The sequence below is a fragment of the Schistocerca gregaria genome, chromosome 2 (genome assembly GCF_023897955.1).
Source record: "Schistocerca gregaria isolate iqSchGreg1 chromosome 2, iqSchGreg1.2, whole genome shotgun sequence".
Lineage (NCBI taxonomy): Eukaryota > Metazoa > Arthropoda > Insecta > Orthoptera > Acrididae > Schistocerca > Schistocerca gregaria.
In genome coordinates this window covers 399,723,903-399,737,667 of record NC_064921.1, presented here as the reverse complement: position 1 = coordinate 399,737,667, position 13,765 = coordinate 399,723,903, and the positions used below count along the sequence as shown (strand labels likewise).

The 13,765-nt window shown below is 39.8% G+C and overlaps 1 protein-coding gene across 2 annotated transcripts in view; it reads left to right on the top strand.

Moving 5' to 3' along the window:
- Nucleotides 1–13,765, top strand: part of LOC126322364 (uncharacterized) — a 129,969-nt gene that overhangs the window by 10,886 nt on the left and 105,318 nt on the right. For both annotated transcript variants that reach the window (XM_049994285.1, XM_049994290.1), the window contains exon 3: nt 12,178–12,273. In XM_049994285.1, the coding sequence (XP_049850242.1) occupies nt 12,178–12,273 (96 nt within the window). The remainder of the gene's footprint in view (nt 1–12,177; nt 12,274–13,765) is intronic.

Genomic DNA, 13,765 nt, shown 5'->3' with positions numbered 1-13,765 from the left:
ATAGGGAGTACTCTGCAGCATTGGCCCCTAAATTAGCCTGCATTCATTGTGAATTTCTTGCCAAGCAAAAAGTCCCAAGTGAATGGAAGAGAACAGGTGACCCCGTATTTAAGAAAGCTACATGACTAAAATTGCTACACCAAGAAGTAATGCAGATGATAAACGGGTATTCATTAGACAAATATACTAGAACTGATGTGATTACCTTTTCACATAATTTGGGTACATAGATCTTGAGAAATCAGTATCCAGAACAACCACCTCTGGCCGTAATAATGGCCTTGATGCCTGGGCATTGAGTCAAACAGAGCTTGGATGGCGTTTACAGGTACAGCTGCCCATGCAGCTTCAACAAGATACCACAGTTCATTAAGAGTGGTGACTGGTGTATTGTGATGAGGCAGTTGCTCGGCCACCATTGACCAGTCGTTTTCAATTGGTGAGAGATCTGGAGAATGTGCTGGCCAGGGCAGCAGTCGAACATTTTCTGTATCCAGAAAGGCCCGTACAGGACCTGCAACATGCGGTCGAGCATTATCCTGCTGAAATGTAGGGTTTTGCACGGATCGAATGAAGGGTAGAGCTATGGGTCATAACACATCTGAAATGTAATGTCCACTGTTCAAAGTGCTGACAATGTGAACAAGAGGTGACCGAGACGTGTAACCAATGGCACCCCATACCATCATGCCGGGTGATAAGCCAGTATGGTGATGACAAATACTCGCTTCCAATGTGCATTCACCACAATGTCGCCAAACACAGATGCGACCATGATGATGCTGTAAACAGAACCTGGATTCATCCAAAAAAATGACGTTTTGCCGTTCGTGCACCCAGGTTCATCGTTGATTACACCATCGCAGGTGCTCCTGTCTGTGATGCAGCGTCGAGGGTAACCGCAGCCTCGGTCTCGAAGCTGATAGTCCATGCTACTGCAAATGTCATCAACCTGTTCGTGCAGATGGTTATTGTCTTGCAAATGTCCCTGTCTGTTGATGCAGGGATCGAGATGTGGCTGCATGATCCGTTACAGCCATGCGGATAAGATGCCTGTCGTCTCGACTGCTAGTGATATGAGGCTGTTGGGATCCAGCATGGTGTTCTGTATTACCCTCCTGAACCCACCGATTCCATATTCTGCTAACAGTCAGTGGATCTCGACCAATGCGAGCAGCAATGTCGCGTTACGATAAACTGCAATCGTGATAGGCTACAATCCGACCTTTATCAAAGTTGGAAACATAATGGTACGCATTTCTCCTCTTTACACGAGGCATCACAATAATGTTTCACCAGGCAACGCCGGTCAACTGCTGTTTGTGTATGAGAAATTGGTTGGAAACTTTCCTCATGTCAGCACATTGTAGGTGTCGCCACCGTTGCCAACCTTGTGTGAATGCTCTGAAAAGCTAATCATTTGCATATCGCAGCATCTTCTTCCTGTCAGTTAAATTTCGTGTCTGTAGCACGTCATCTTCGTGGTGTAACAATTTTAATGGCCAGTAGTGTAAATGAAGTGACCCAAATAATTACAACCAATATCCTTAGCATCATTTTGCTGCAGAATTCCTGAACACATTCTGAGTCTGAATATAATAAATTTCTTGGATACAGAAAGGCTTCTGTCTGAAAATCACCAAGGATTTAAAATCATCAGTCATGCGAAACTCAGCTTAACCTTTTCTCACATGGTATCCTACAAACGGATTGAGGGGAACTGGCAGATTGCATATTCCTAGATTTCTCGAAGGCATTTATGAGATCTATCGTACAGGATGAGCAGCAATGTATGGCTGATTATGGTGTGATGTACAGGAAGTGTCACCACTAAGTGACTGCAAAAGGCCTCAAGATGACATAGACAAAATTTGTATTTGATGTGATGAATGGCAGCATGCAAATATAGAAAAATCTAAGTGAGTGCAAATGAGTATGGAAAACTGTCCTGTTATGTTCAAATATGGCATTAGTAGCATGCAGCTTTACACAGTCACTTTGATTAAATATCAAGGCATAATGTTGAAAATTGGTATGAAATGGAATGGGCATGTCAGGTTGATAATAGAGATGGTGAACCCTCGACTACGTTTTATTCAGAGAATTTTATGAAAGTGTAGCCCATTCACGAAGGATATGATGTATAGAAAGTTAGTGTGAGCCATTTTTGATTACTCTGAGTGTTTTCGATCCCCAACAGACCAGATTAAAGGAAGACATTGAAGCAATTCAAAGATGTACTGCTGGATTTTTGCTGGTAGGTTCAGTGTGCATCCAAGTATTATGGAGATGGTTTGTTAACTCAAATGGGAGTCCCTAGAGGGAAGACAATGCTCTTTCCACAAGGCACTACTGCACAAATTTAGAGAACCAATTGCAGATTGATGCTACTGCTACCAACATATATATCATGTAAGGACCATGAAGATAAGATGCAAGAAATTATGGTTCATACGGCTGCTTTTGGAGTGTTGTTTTCCCCTTAGTCTATTTTCTAGTGTAACAGGAAAGAAAATGCCTAGTAGTTGTACAACGTGCCCTCTCCCATGCACTGTTCTGTGGTTTGTGGTGTTTGTATGTAGGTAGGTGTAGACATGTCTGAAACATAACCAAAGGACTGAAGGAAAATATATTGCCCAGAAGAGAAGGTGAAATGAAACGTGAAAATTTCCAGAGAGCACCTTCATACACACAAAGTTGTAAAATACAAGGGCGATTTGATAATTAATGCAACATCTTATTTTTCTCAGCCAGTTTTGGTTGAAAAGTGCAGAATTTTTTGTGGAACATTGTGGGATTTTTCTGCCTCAACACCTATAGTTTCATGAATTTCTAATAGGTGCCAGCACTATATGTAACCTTCAAAATGGTGTCTGTAATGGAGGTGTGCTCAAAACAAAGAGCTGTCATTGAGCTGCTTCTGACAAAACCAGAGCATAATATATATTTGTAGGCACTTGTAGAAGTTTCATGGAGACCTGATAGGGAACAAAAACACATTCAATCATTGGTCGAGGCATCTGTCATCATCGCAACGAGGTCATGCTAACCTGTCCGATCTTCTGCATGCCAGCCAGGTGCACACAGCTGTGACTCCTGCAGTGTTGGAACTTGGGGACACTCTCATTTGAGGTGATTAACAGATGATAATCAAACACATCACTGCACAACTGGGTGATTGATACAGTAAGACATTTGCTCAGACGTCAAGCAGTAGAGTGGTACTATGCAGGCAGATAGACCCTCCCATTAAGGTGATGTATGACTGTCACATTGAATATAGATTGTTGAAAAATAAGTTTTGTAGCCAAAAGAGTGGGGAATAATATGGTGTATAGGAATCCTGAATAAAACCCACCGGCTGTTAGAAAAAAAATGTGTTGCATTACTTATTGAGTGCCCTTTTTATATCAGGCAACACATCAAATAATTGTTATGTTCAGATGACTGGACATATCAAAAATACCTAAAACCTTTTATTCTATAACTAAAGAATTTTATCTTCACTGGCAAAAAAGAAAGGAAAAAAGAACTGTGCACTTTCTTTGTCTCTGTAAAACAATAACTTACACCATGCTTCACACCCTTCCAACACCATAAGGAATGCTTTTCTGTGCACACAGTGTTTGTGATTTATATGAATGAAGTTTGAGGTATCTTATATCTACACATTCTTTAAGTATATCATTAAGAGAGGGACAAATAAAAGGGTACGTGTCTTTCAATGAACTTTGTAGGTTTGTATCTTAAAATGCACAACTGGACAGTTTATCATGTGTGTAAACTGCGAACGTGCTGCCCCCACTGGAAACCCTGTGTTAAACAAATATTTCTGACTCAAACATTGAATACCACAATTACCATGTGTTATGGGAAGACTTTGGTCACATGACTGCCATAAGTTAAACAGTGACCGTCACAAATGTATCCTTAAGTAGGGTCAAAAAGAGGTTGTGTCATTATTAATATGGTGTGGGACAGAGTATTTCATAAGAGAGACTGTCGCCCAAGAAGTAGTGTAGTAATAAATTGACATTACCCACCTTACACCTCACGAGTGCCTCATATTAGGCCAACTGGACAGTGCTTGCTTACATAAGGAGCTATCAGAATTGACATGTGGCAGTGAGTTGGAGTGCAAGAAATACTTCATTAAAATGTGATGATTGGAGAGGCAGTTCATTATTGTACAGAAGATAGTAAATCCTAGAGTTTGAGTGCAGATACTGCTGCTTCAGTGAGAAGAAACCTTCACTCTTATTTATGTGTGTACAGTTACAAGATCTAGCCACTAATTCTAGCAATTCTCTGAACTGAAAAAAGAAAATATGCAAAGGCAGTAGCAAAAACTGTCTCATCACCCTCATAATATTTGATAAAGACTGTGGAATCTTCTCATCTGTTTTGGTATTAGTGTCCAAATGTCCAATGTGCAAACCCCTAAAATGACTTCTTTTATTGGTGTTGTTCCATTTCTACTGCTAATAAAGTGCAATGTGTTGTAAAACTTGATGATGGTTGACATGATCACTTTGAAAGGAATAGCGATCCGAAGTGCAAATTAAAGATAAGATTGTTTTGGTTTCCTCATATGTTGCCAATGTACAATTCATGTAAGAACCATGAAATTAAGATAAGAGAAAATAGTGCTCCTAGAGAGATATATAGATAGTTGTTTTTCCCTTCACCTATTTGCAAGTGTAACAGGAAAGGAAATTACTAGCATTGGTACATGGTACCCTGCATCACAACCGTACGGTGGCTTGCAGAGTATTTATGTAGATGTAAATCTGAAACTGATGTAAATTAAAGATATTAATCATCGATCTTTAATGAAATTGTACATTTGATATATCTCTGAGTAGTAATAGCGAAATATATAATCTTTTATTTGTCTTATAAATGTTTACAACTATGAGGCTCATTTTAAAAGTAAAGTATATGAACTGAACTGATCTTGCGGTAAAATTCAAAATTCACAATTCAAAATATTGATTGATGCTGTGTCCAACTTTAAATTCAGCATACAAAGAATAGCTGTCCCATAACAAAAAGGTAGTGGAGGTCTTGTTGACAAAGGTATTCAAAATATAAACTATATCGGATTATTTCATAAACAAGCCAATGCGTCGCACTTTCTGAATATTATTTCAAATGTGGAGAGCAGTTGACACTCTGAAACCTGTCAATTTTTACTCCATGATGTCAGACTGACTAAGCTACAGATAGTGAATGATAAGCTTTATAGTTATTAGGGAACTTTTTATTGCTGTAATAGCTTCAGTTGACGTGGAATTGCCAGATATTTTGTTATCCATATATTATATATTTGCACCCAAAACCCAAACTTCACACTGTTGCTGAAGACTGAAATGCATTCATTAAGACACCAAAACAACAAGGAAAAAAATACCCAAGTTTTTGAACAGACAATTTTGAAAGTTGCAGTGCAACCCACAAAACAATCAGTGCTTCTACAGTGAAGCAGACTCAGATTCGATTGCTTATCCAGCACAGCAGTTTCATTCAGTGCTGTAATTCTTGGCTTTAAACTGCTTGCCTTACATATCAAATTTTGCAGACAGAACTAGATTATAAACACAAAATATTGGCAGATTATGAAAACCACAGAGAAGAAGATCGCTACATGTAATAATTGATTTACATATCCTACGATGTGACCTCCAACCACCCTGCCGCCTGCCCAAAAGCATAAAAAAAAAAAATCTTGGGATTGTACAGTTACGTAACAGAGGGTGACACCATTAGTGACCTGTGTAGACAGTGATCAAAGCAGTGTTCTATACCATGATTCCTTCCGGTGTAAAACACAGCTTTGTTAGTCCTGTATGCAGGTCAGTAGTGGTGCCCCCTCTGGTCTGAAGATGATCTGCATAGACTAAAGCTGGCCACCAGTAATAAAAAAATCATCATTTGCGATCATGACTGTTTATTTTCATTAAAATAAGATGTAAATCAGTGCTGTTCCTGACATGCTTTCAAAAATTATCCACCAGCTCTACTTATTCTGTGAATCATGTTTTAAATTTGTGTAACACATATGAGTACCACATTCTGTGACAATGTTTTGAGCCCAATATTGGCAAACTACACATCTCTTATAGTGATGTGTTGAGTATTGACCTGCATTTTAGGTGAGTAAAGCTTCCATCAACCCAACGGCTGATTTAAACAACCCAGTACTTTACTGGGCATGGACTTATTGGAGGTGATATGCCTTTCCCTTCCAATTTTGAACTGTCTGACCCAGCCAGGTATAGAAAGACCTATAGTTTAATACAGACTCAGAACTGTGGTGTGTTGCTTTTTGGCAGTTTTCCCTCTGGCAAACATTGCAAGAGGTGAAAGAAGTAATAGTGTACAAATTGCCGAGGACTTCACTGGCTGGTGAACAAGCCTTGGCCCTTTGGATATGTAGACTGTCACTTAACTATTTAGCCATACAATCTGAATTTTGAATTGTACAACCCATTACACCTGATTTCTGTACTCCTTATATCTTGCCACTCCAGCAATATTATTTGTATGGTGCAAAACTGTTCCTTTGACATTTGTGGCTCCAGGTATCATAGCAAAGACATTGAATGGGACTGTCTGTTAGCTGTATACAAAAAATAAGCAAGTGGATTGACAGTTCATATCTCTTCACCAAAAACCTTTGTTATGCTGATTCTCAAATATAACTCTCACCTCACTTTTCTGGACCTGGTCTGGTCTTTGCTTTGGAATTCCATTGAGTGTGTATTCCTGTGCATGATAATTCTGGCTTTGTTTGTGAGTGCTATTGGTGCTGACAGTTGTAACATTATGTGGCATCTTCAGCCATTGTCTGTGTCAATTTTTGTTTTGACAGTGTATGCAGTTCATGGCAGTGACCTGTTTACTTGAGGTTAGTTTAAGACACAAAAGTATTGACCATTCCAAGGATTATTGTAGTGTGAAACATTGACATGCAGATCATATTTCTGGAACAAATTTATGGTGAAGATGGATGAAATATAACTGGTGGATGACTACTTGTTACTAATTGTATGACAATTCAATTTCCTCATAACACTATAGTAATACAGAGTACACACATAATTTACAAATTTACAGACATGTTATTTGTATAATTGATCACTCTGCTGTAGTATCCAAAAAGTCTGAGAGGTTTCCAGGGTTCAAATTTTGAGGGAACTTTTCAATAATAAGGTTGACAACCTGTCTTCAAAAGACACAGGTCCACTCCACATTGGTAATCTCTGCTCATCTGTAAAATAAGTCACTGCATTTGCCATGATTATTTCAAATCCTGTTGCGTGTACGCTGTGTCCTAAGGTGGCAGATCATTTGCATGGTTTGTTGCTGACGTGGAGAAAGCTATGGAGCTCTGGTGTATAGTTGTTATACCATTCTTGCATCCAAAATTCATGGAGGTTGAAGTTGTGGTCCACCAGGTTGCTACCTGTTCTAAGAGGGGTGTGTGTGGAACAAAGTCTGTTAATTTGGCATGTTCTCATGAATTTGGAGTTGTTGGTTGTCCAGATTTTCTTATGTTCTCTCTGAAGGATATTCTTTCTTCTCAAGTTAGATGGTGGAATGTGGCTCAGGACAGGTAAAAAGAATACTGGAGTGGACTTAATTGTACCAGTAACAATCCACTTTGTTGTAGTTGCGAATCTACCAGCTTCATGTGGCTGCTGTTTATCCAGAGTGGGCTGCAATATTTAGCTGCTGACGAAACAAGACAAGGCCAAGGGTAGATGATAGGAAGGTCAATGGCGCAGAAGCCCATATTGTACCATATCGTTTTTGCAGCTTATTATTTCTGAAATTCAATTTAGCTGCAGTCTTTGCCATGTGCTGTTTAAATGACAAAGTTCTATCAAGTGTAGCTCCAAGGTACCATGGATGTGGATGTGGTTGCTATCAAAAATTATGTCCAGTTCACAGTTGGCTGGGATTCTTCTCTCAATCAGATTCAGTTAAAAAATTCAAAATTTGTTGTGGGACATAGTGAAATATTCCCACGTCAGCCCTTATAGTTTCATGAAGTTCCGTTAGGTGGTTGGTGCTGTATGTAACCTTTAAAATGGCATATATAATGTTGGTGCGTTCCAAGCAGAGAGCTGCCATTGAGTTTTTTTGGCAGGTATTTGTAGGTACTTGTAGAATGTCTAGGGACATCTGGCAATCAACAAAAACACGGTCAGTGAGTGGGCAAGACATCAGTTGTCATTGCAACAAGGTCACGCGAACCTGTTTGGCCGACCGCTCACAGCTGTGACTTGTGCAGTGTTGAAATGTGCGAACTTCCTCATTTGAGGTGATCAACAGATCACAAACCAACATTTCACTGCTCAACTGAACACTTGTCCACCAGTTGGGGTACTCAAAGGTGTGGGCCTGCTGGTTTCTCGCCATGTAACAGGAGACTTTAAAGAGCAATGGAGGACCGTTTGTGCGGAATTGCTTGTACTGATCATGACAGTGTTTTGTTGAACATTGTCATAGGTGATGAAACATGGTTTCATCACTGTAAAACAGAATCATAATGGCAATCAATGAGATGGTACCACACCACCTCTCCTCTAGAGAAAAAGTTCAGAGTTGCAGTCTGTCAGTAGGGTCATGGCAATGGCCTTGTGAGACTCTGAAGGGGTTATTCTGTTTGATGGCCTCCCTCATGGTGCAGCAATCAACTCTGAAGTGTATGGTGCTGCCCTCAGGAAGTTGAAGAAACATCGTCAGTGTATTTGTTGCCACAAAAATGCAAACTAACTAATCCTTCTCCATGATAATGCAAGGCCTCACGCAAGTCTGCACACCCGAGAGGAGCTAACAAAATTTCGTTGGACTATTCTTTCTGATCTGCCCTACAACATGGATCTCTCACTTCCTGACTTCAATCTGTTTAGCCAATGAAGGCTGCACTCAGTGGGAAGCAGTAACGGGATGATGGGGAGGTTATTGGTGCAGCAAGATGTTGGCTCCAACGTTGACTATTAGAGTGGTACCATTCAGGCCCAGAAGCCCATACAGTAAGGTAGCATACGGCTGTTACATTGATCAGAGATTATGTTGAAAAATAGATTTTATGGACAAAAGATTGGGGAGTAATATAGTGTTTTGAAATCCTGAATAAAATGACGTGCTTTCACAAATAAAATGTGTTACGATAATTATTGAATGGCCCTTGTACTGAGATGAAAGCATGTGGATTCTGTTTCATTAGGGCTGGAATCCCCAGTCATCAGTGTAACCAAACTTCCTGAACTGAGTGGCTGGTGTATATACAGTGTACAAGCTACATAGTAGCAGAGCTAGGACTAAGGATTGAGGTAAGCCATTGTTAACAGTCTTCTGATTACTAGTGGCATTGCCTATAATTACTTGAAATGTTCTGGCAGTCAACCAATTGTTGAGTAGTTGTGCTATTCTTGTGCAGGCTAGTACACAGAGCAACTGACAGACAACTCACTGCCACCACATGGAATCATAAGCTGCAGACAGATCAATAAGTACAGCAGGGGTCTTTAGCTGTTTCTGGATATGGCGACCTCACAAGTAAATTGTACATCATACACAGAAGGGCAATAGGAAAGTAACTTTGTGATTTTTTTGTTGAGATTTCCTGGTTTTAAGATATGGACTACGGTGTGAACAATCTGCCACAATGCATCTCAGGTTTCACTTCACTTGTATGGAGTTGAGGTCCGAAATAAATGGTTTAGATGTTGAGACAATGTGTGCATCAAATGTATTTGGTTTCACGAGATTGTTATTGCATGTTACTAGTTTTCCACTTCCCAAGTTGCGTAATGGAGACCAGTCTTATCTGCTTAATTGTTTGAAGTCAAGTTTTTCAACTAATGGTTGGTTGGTCGGTTAGTTGGTTTGTGGGGATTGAAGGGACCAGACTACAAAGGCTATTGGTCCCTTTTCAACTGTGTCCAGTCATTTCTGGTGGGGCTTAGCATCAAGACTGTGCATCGGTTAGCATGCTATTTCTTGTGCTACAGTTGTGAGGAAGTCCTTATACAGTTTCTCTCCAATCTCAAGCCACCCTGAAATGTTCTCCTTTTGGTATCCTCTGGAAGTAGACTTTCTTGCTGTGCTGCGACTGTACACATGAATCTGTCACAGTTATTGAACATGGGCAAATCCATCCCAAGATCGTATCTAGGTTTTTAGAGCAGTTGGACCAGTTTGTTTTCTGAAAGTTTCAGTGTTGAGGGGGGGATGGAATTTACCAGAAAGATCTGCAGATTCCTGTATTACCGGGTAGTACTGAATTTGGAAAGTCAGACAGAACTTATTGTGATTGCTACTACTTGGATGACCTAATAACTGCCTTGATAAATAGTGATATCTGGCAGTCTCCGTAATTATCTTGCAACGAAAACATTGTAATGTAGTGATGTCTAATAGCAACACATTGTTTTACACATTGTTTTACACATTGTTTTACACATTGTTTTACACATTGTTTTACACATTGTTTTACACATTGTTTTACACATTGTTTTACACATTGTTTTACACATTGTTTTACACATTGTTTTACACATTGTTTTACACATTGTTTTACACATTGTTTTACACATTGTTTTACACATTGTTTTAAAGTGTTAAACATATTGACTGCTTATAAACCTAGGCTTCCATAGCCATTTACAGTCAATAAAATTTTTCTTGGTTTGTGATCACATTGTCAGCATGTAAAACTACCGATGTTTCAGTCATTGTTGCAAGTGATCTTCTTCAAGGTGGTTTTGTTTGACTGTGTGTTTCAAGGGGTGGTAACCTTAATAACAGAATATCACATGTTAATCAAGTTGGATTACAATGTTTTATACATGTGTTTTCTTGTAGAGTGAATGTACAACTAAAATGCCATAGTCCTTACTGAGACAATAGATTTGAACTCAAAATATAAATACAAGATATGCAGTGACGAATTGTATCTTTGAGAAAAACCATAAATTTCATATTGTTTTATAGAGTAAACTTTGTCACCTGTTGATACAGGCTTTGTGTGTAAACACTCAGTATAGTTGAAGCGAGAGGTAGAAAATTAGCCGATGCCTTATTGGAGAAACTTTGTGCTCATGTGAAGTGAATTTGGGAAAAATTCCTTTCACAGTTTGGAATAGTTGGCTTGGCTGTATCCCTCCCTTGCTGCCTCAATAGTTTAGAGACTAAGTAGATGCAAAATACATGTAAATAAATGGGGCAGCCTTGATCAGTATGTGTTGTGCAAGTACTGCAAGATCCATAATGTAATCCGTATGTAAACAGCTGCATCTCTTAACTCCCTAGCTGAATTCTGAGAAATCAACTCTGCTATAACAGTAGTGCCATGTTATCTGATGTGGTGATTAAGACACTGAACTTGAAATTGGGAGAAGGACTGACATCCTCGTCCTGCCATCCTTTATTAGTTATTCCAGTGTTCACCTACATTGGTTAAGGGGAATATCAGAGTAGCTCATTTGAAAATGACATGGCTGATTTCCCTTTGTAGCCTAGCCCATTTAGTGCTTGAGTTCTGTCTTTAATTACCTCATCATCAAAAGGACATTACAGCCCAGTCTTATTCCCATTTACAACATAAATGCTAATGGCACAGCCAGTTTCTGAATCATGCATTTAAGGAACCCATTGGTGTAAATTTTTGCAAATTTACTTTACATAGGTTGATTTTTCCCAAATTATTTTTTGTTACGATTATGACAATGAGGATGACGATTTTGTTTGTGAGCATTATTACTGAAATGAATAAATAAGGCAGAAAATGATTTTGTGTCTTGCGTACAAAAGTAAGTTAAGACAAAATAATTTGTTTTGTGGAGAAATAGGTCAATTGGTTGAATGACACACACATTCTGTCATCAAATTTGGGAGAGAATTTTATCCAACACACGATTTAGGATGCACTATATTTCAATAGAAATCAGATTGACTTTATGATGTATTTTCCATTTTCATTACTTTTGAGTACACTGCCTGGCTTATTAGAAGAAAAATGGCAATGACGACACTGACAATGATTTTGTCTTGAGCTCTGCTGCATTCCTGTTATTCATGGCAAATGTACACCATATATAGTCTTTGTATTTGTTCCTGTTAATCCTAATTCTGAATTAAGTTGTATTTTGTATCTACCTTCAGGGATTTCACAGTGTGCTACAGAGCATATGATGACTGTGGAGAGGAGACCTATTTACCTTTGCTTTCTGACTGGGATCTAGATGCTGCATTTATCAGGTTTGTTTCTTTGGTATTTTAAAACTGGCTATTTATGTTAAATTAAAAGGAAAAGTATTTCCAGCTGTTATTCATTCAGATCATAATATGATACAAATTTGCTGGTAAATATGTCTGCAAACTGATATTAATTTAAACTGTATAATATGTGCTGTAAATGTGAATAATTAACATTCTCATCAGTCACAAGGATTGGTAGGAACTCCACAGTGTTTAGCATGCAATGTCCTAATGATAAATAGTGCCCTCTTGCCTTTATTCATGTACGGGATTTTTCTGCTTATCCTGCACTATGGTAAAATTTATTTAGTTAGTGTAGGCTGTTCTGATTTTGATGCCAACTGGTCCTGCAGCTTTTCCCATGGGTACCCACTTTAAAAGGATATCAAAGCTGTGGTTCACTCACTTTCTTTTCAGATCTATTATTTCTTCACTTTAGGGTAAGATTAAGTGTTATTTTTGAAAATGTTGCTAACCATCCCCTGACACTGGCTGTGCCCTGGCTCTCTGGCCGTGCCCTGGCCACGTGCGGGTTCGGAGTAAGAATAGGCCCGCGATATTCCTGCCTGTCGTAAGAGGTGACTAAAAGGGGTCTCAAACGTTTTAGCCCTTATGTGAAGGTCGTCTCTTGGGTTTGACCTCCATATTTCAAAATTATTTCGAAGAGCAAGCCAATTGGGGAATGGCACTTTACATGGTGTATTGTGTCCCTCGTGCATTGAGACCTTTAGCCAGCTTTCTCGTCACCACATTGCAGTCCCGCTCATTCTCCATCTCTTAGGTGAGGATACATTCCTGGAAGCTATTTCTACCATGTACTACAGTGTTGCTTTCTGTGGAAGTGACGGCCATAGACTTCCTTGCACCTAATATCCAGCCTGGTAGCCAGTCCTTTGTGGTGGGGCCTCCATGTACCCTGTTGGTTGCAGCCCCCTGACAACTCAGGGATCGCTCTGCTGATGCGTGTGCCATTAACTCCCCGTGTATGCCAAGGAGTAGATGCCTATCTCCCTGGGGCATCGGGACTCCTGGCAGTGGCCTTCCTGGCAAGTGGCCCTTGATGTGGCTGGATGGTGCCCATGGGGAGGTCCCTCGCCGGAGTGGGCGGCATCAGGGCAATGAAGTGTGGTACATCATCTCTTGCTGGTGGCCCGCCACCAGCAGTCTCTAAGCATTTGTGGGCTCAATTTAATGCAAATACGGATGACACCAAATCGTTCCCCTCCTTGGCCACACCATGGGAGGAACAAAAGGCTAAGACTAATAGCGAGATTTATTTGCCCCAGTATCTAGTATGTATGAGAGCTGATGGGGGAATCCTTCGTGTCTGTGAAGCCTCAGTTCTTTGTAGAGCATTTAGAGGACAAGTTTGGGGAGGTAGAGGGCTTGTCCAACATGCGCTCTGGATCAGTATTTATAAAAACGGCATCCTCTGCCCAGTCACAATGGTTACTCAGTTGTGAGAAGTTGGGGGATGTTGCAGTTGCCATCA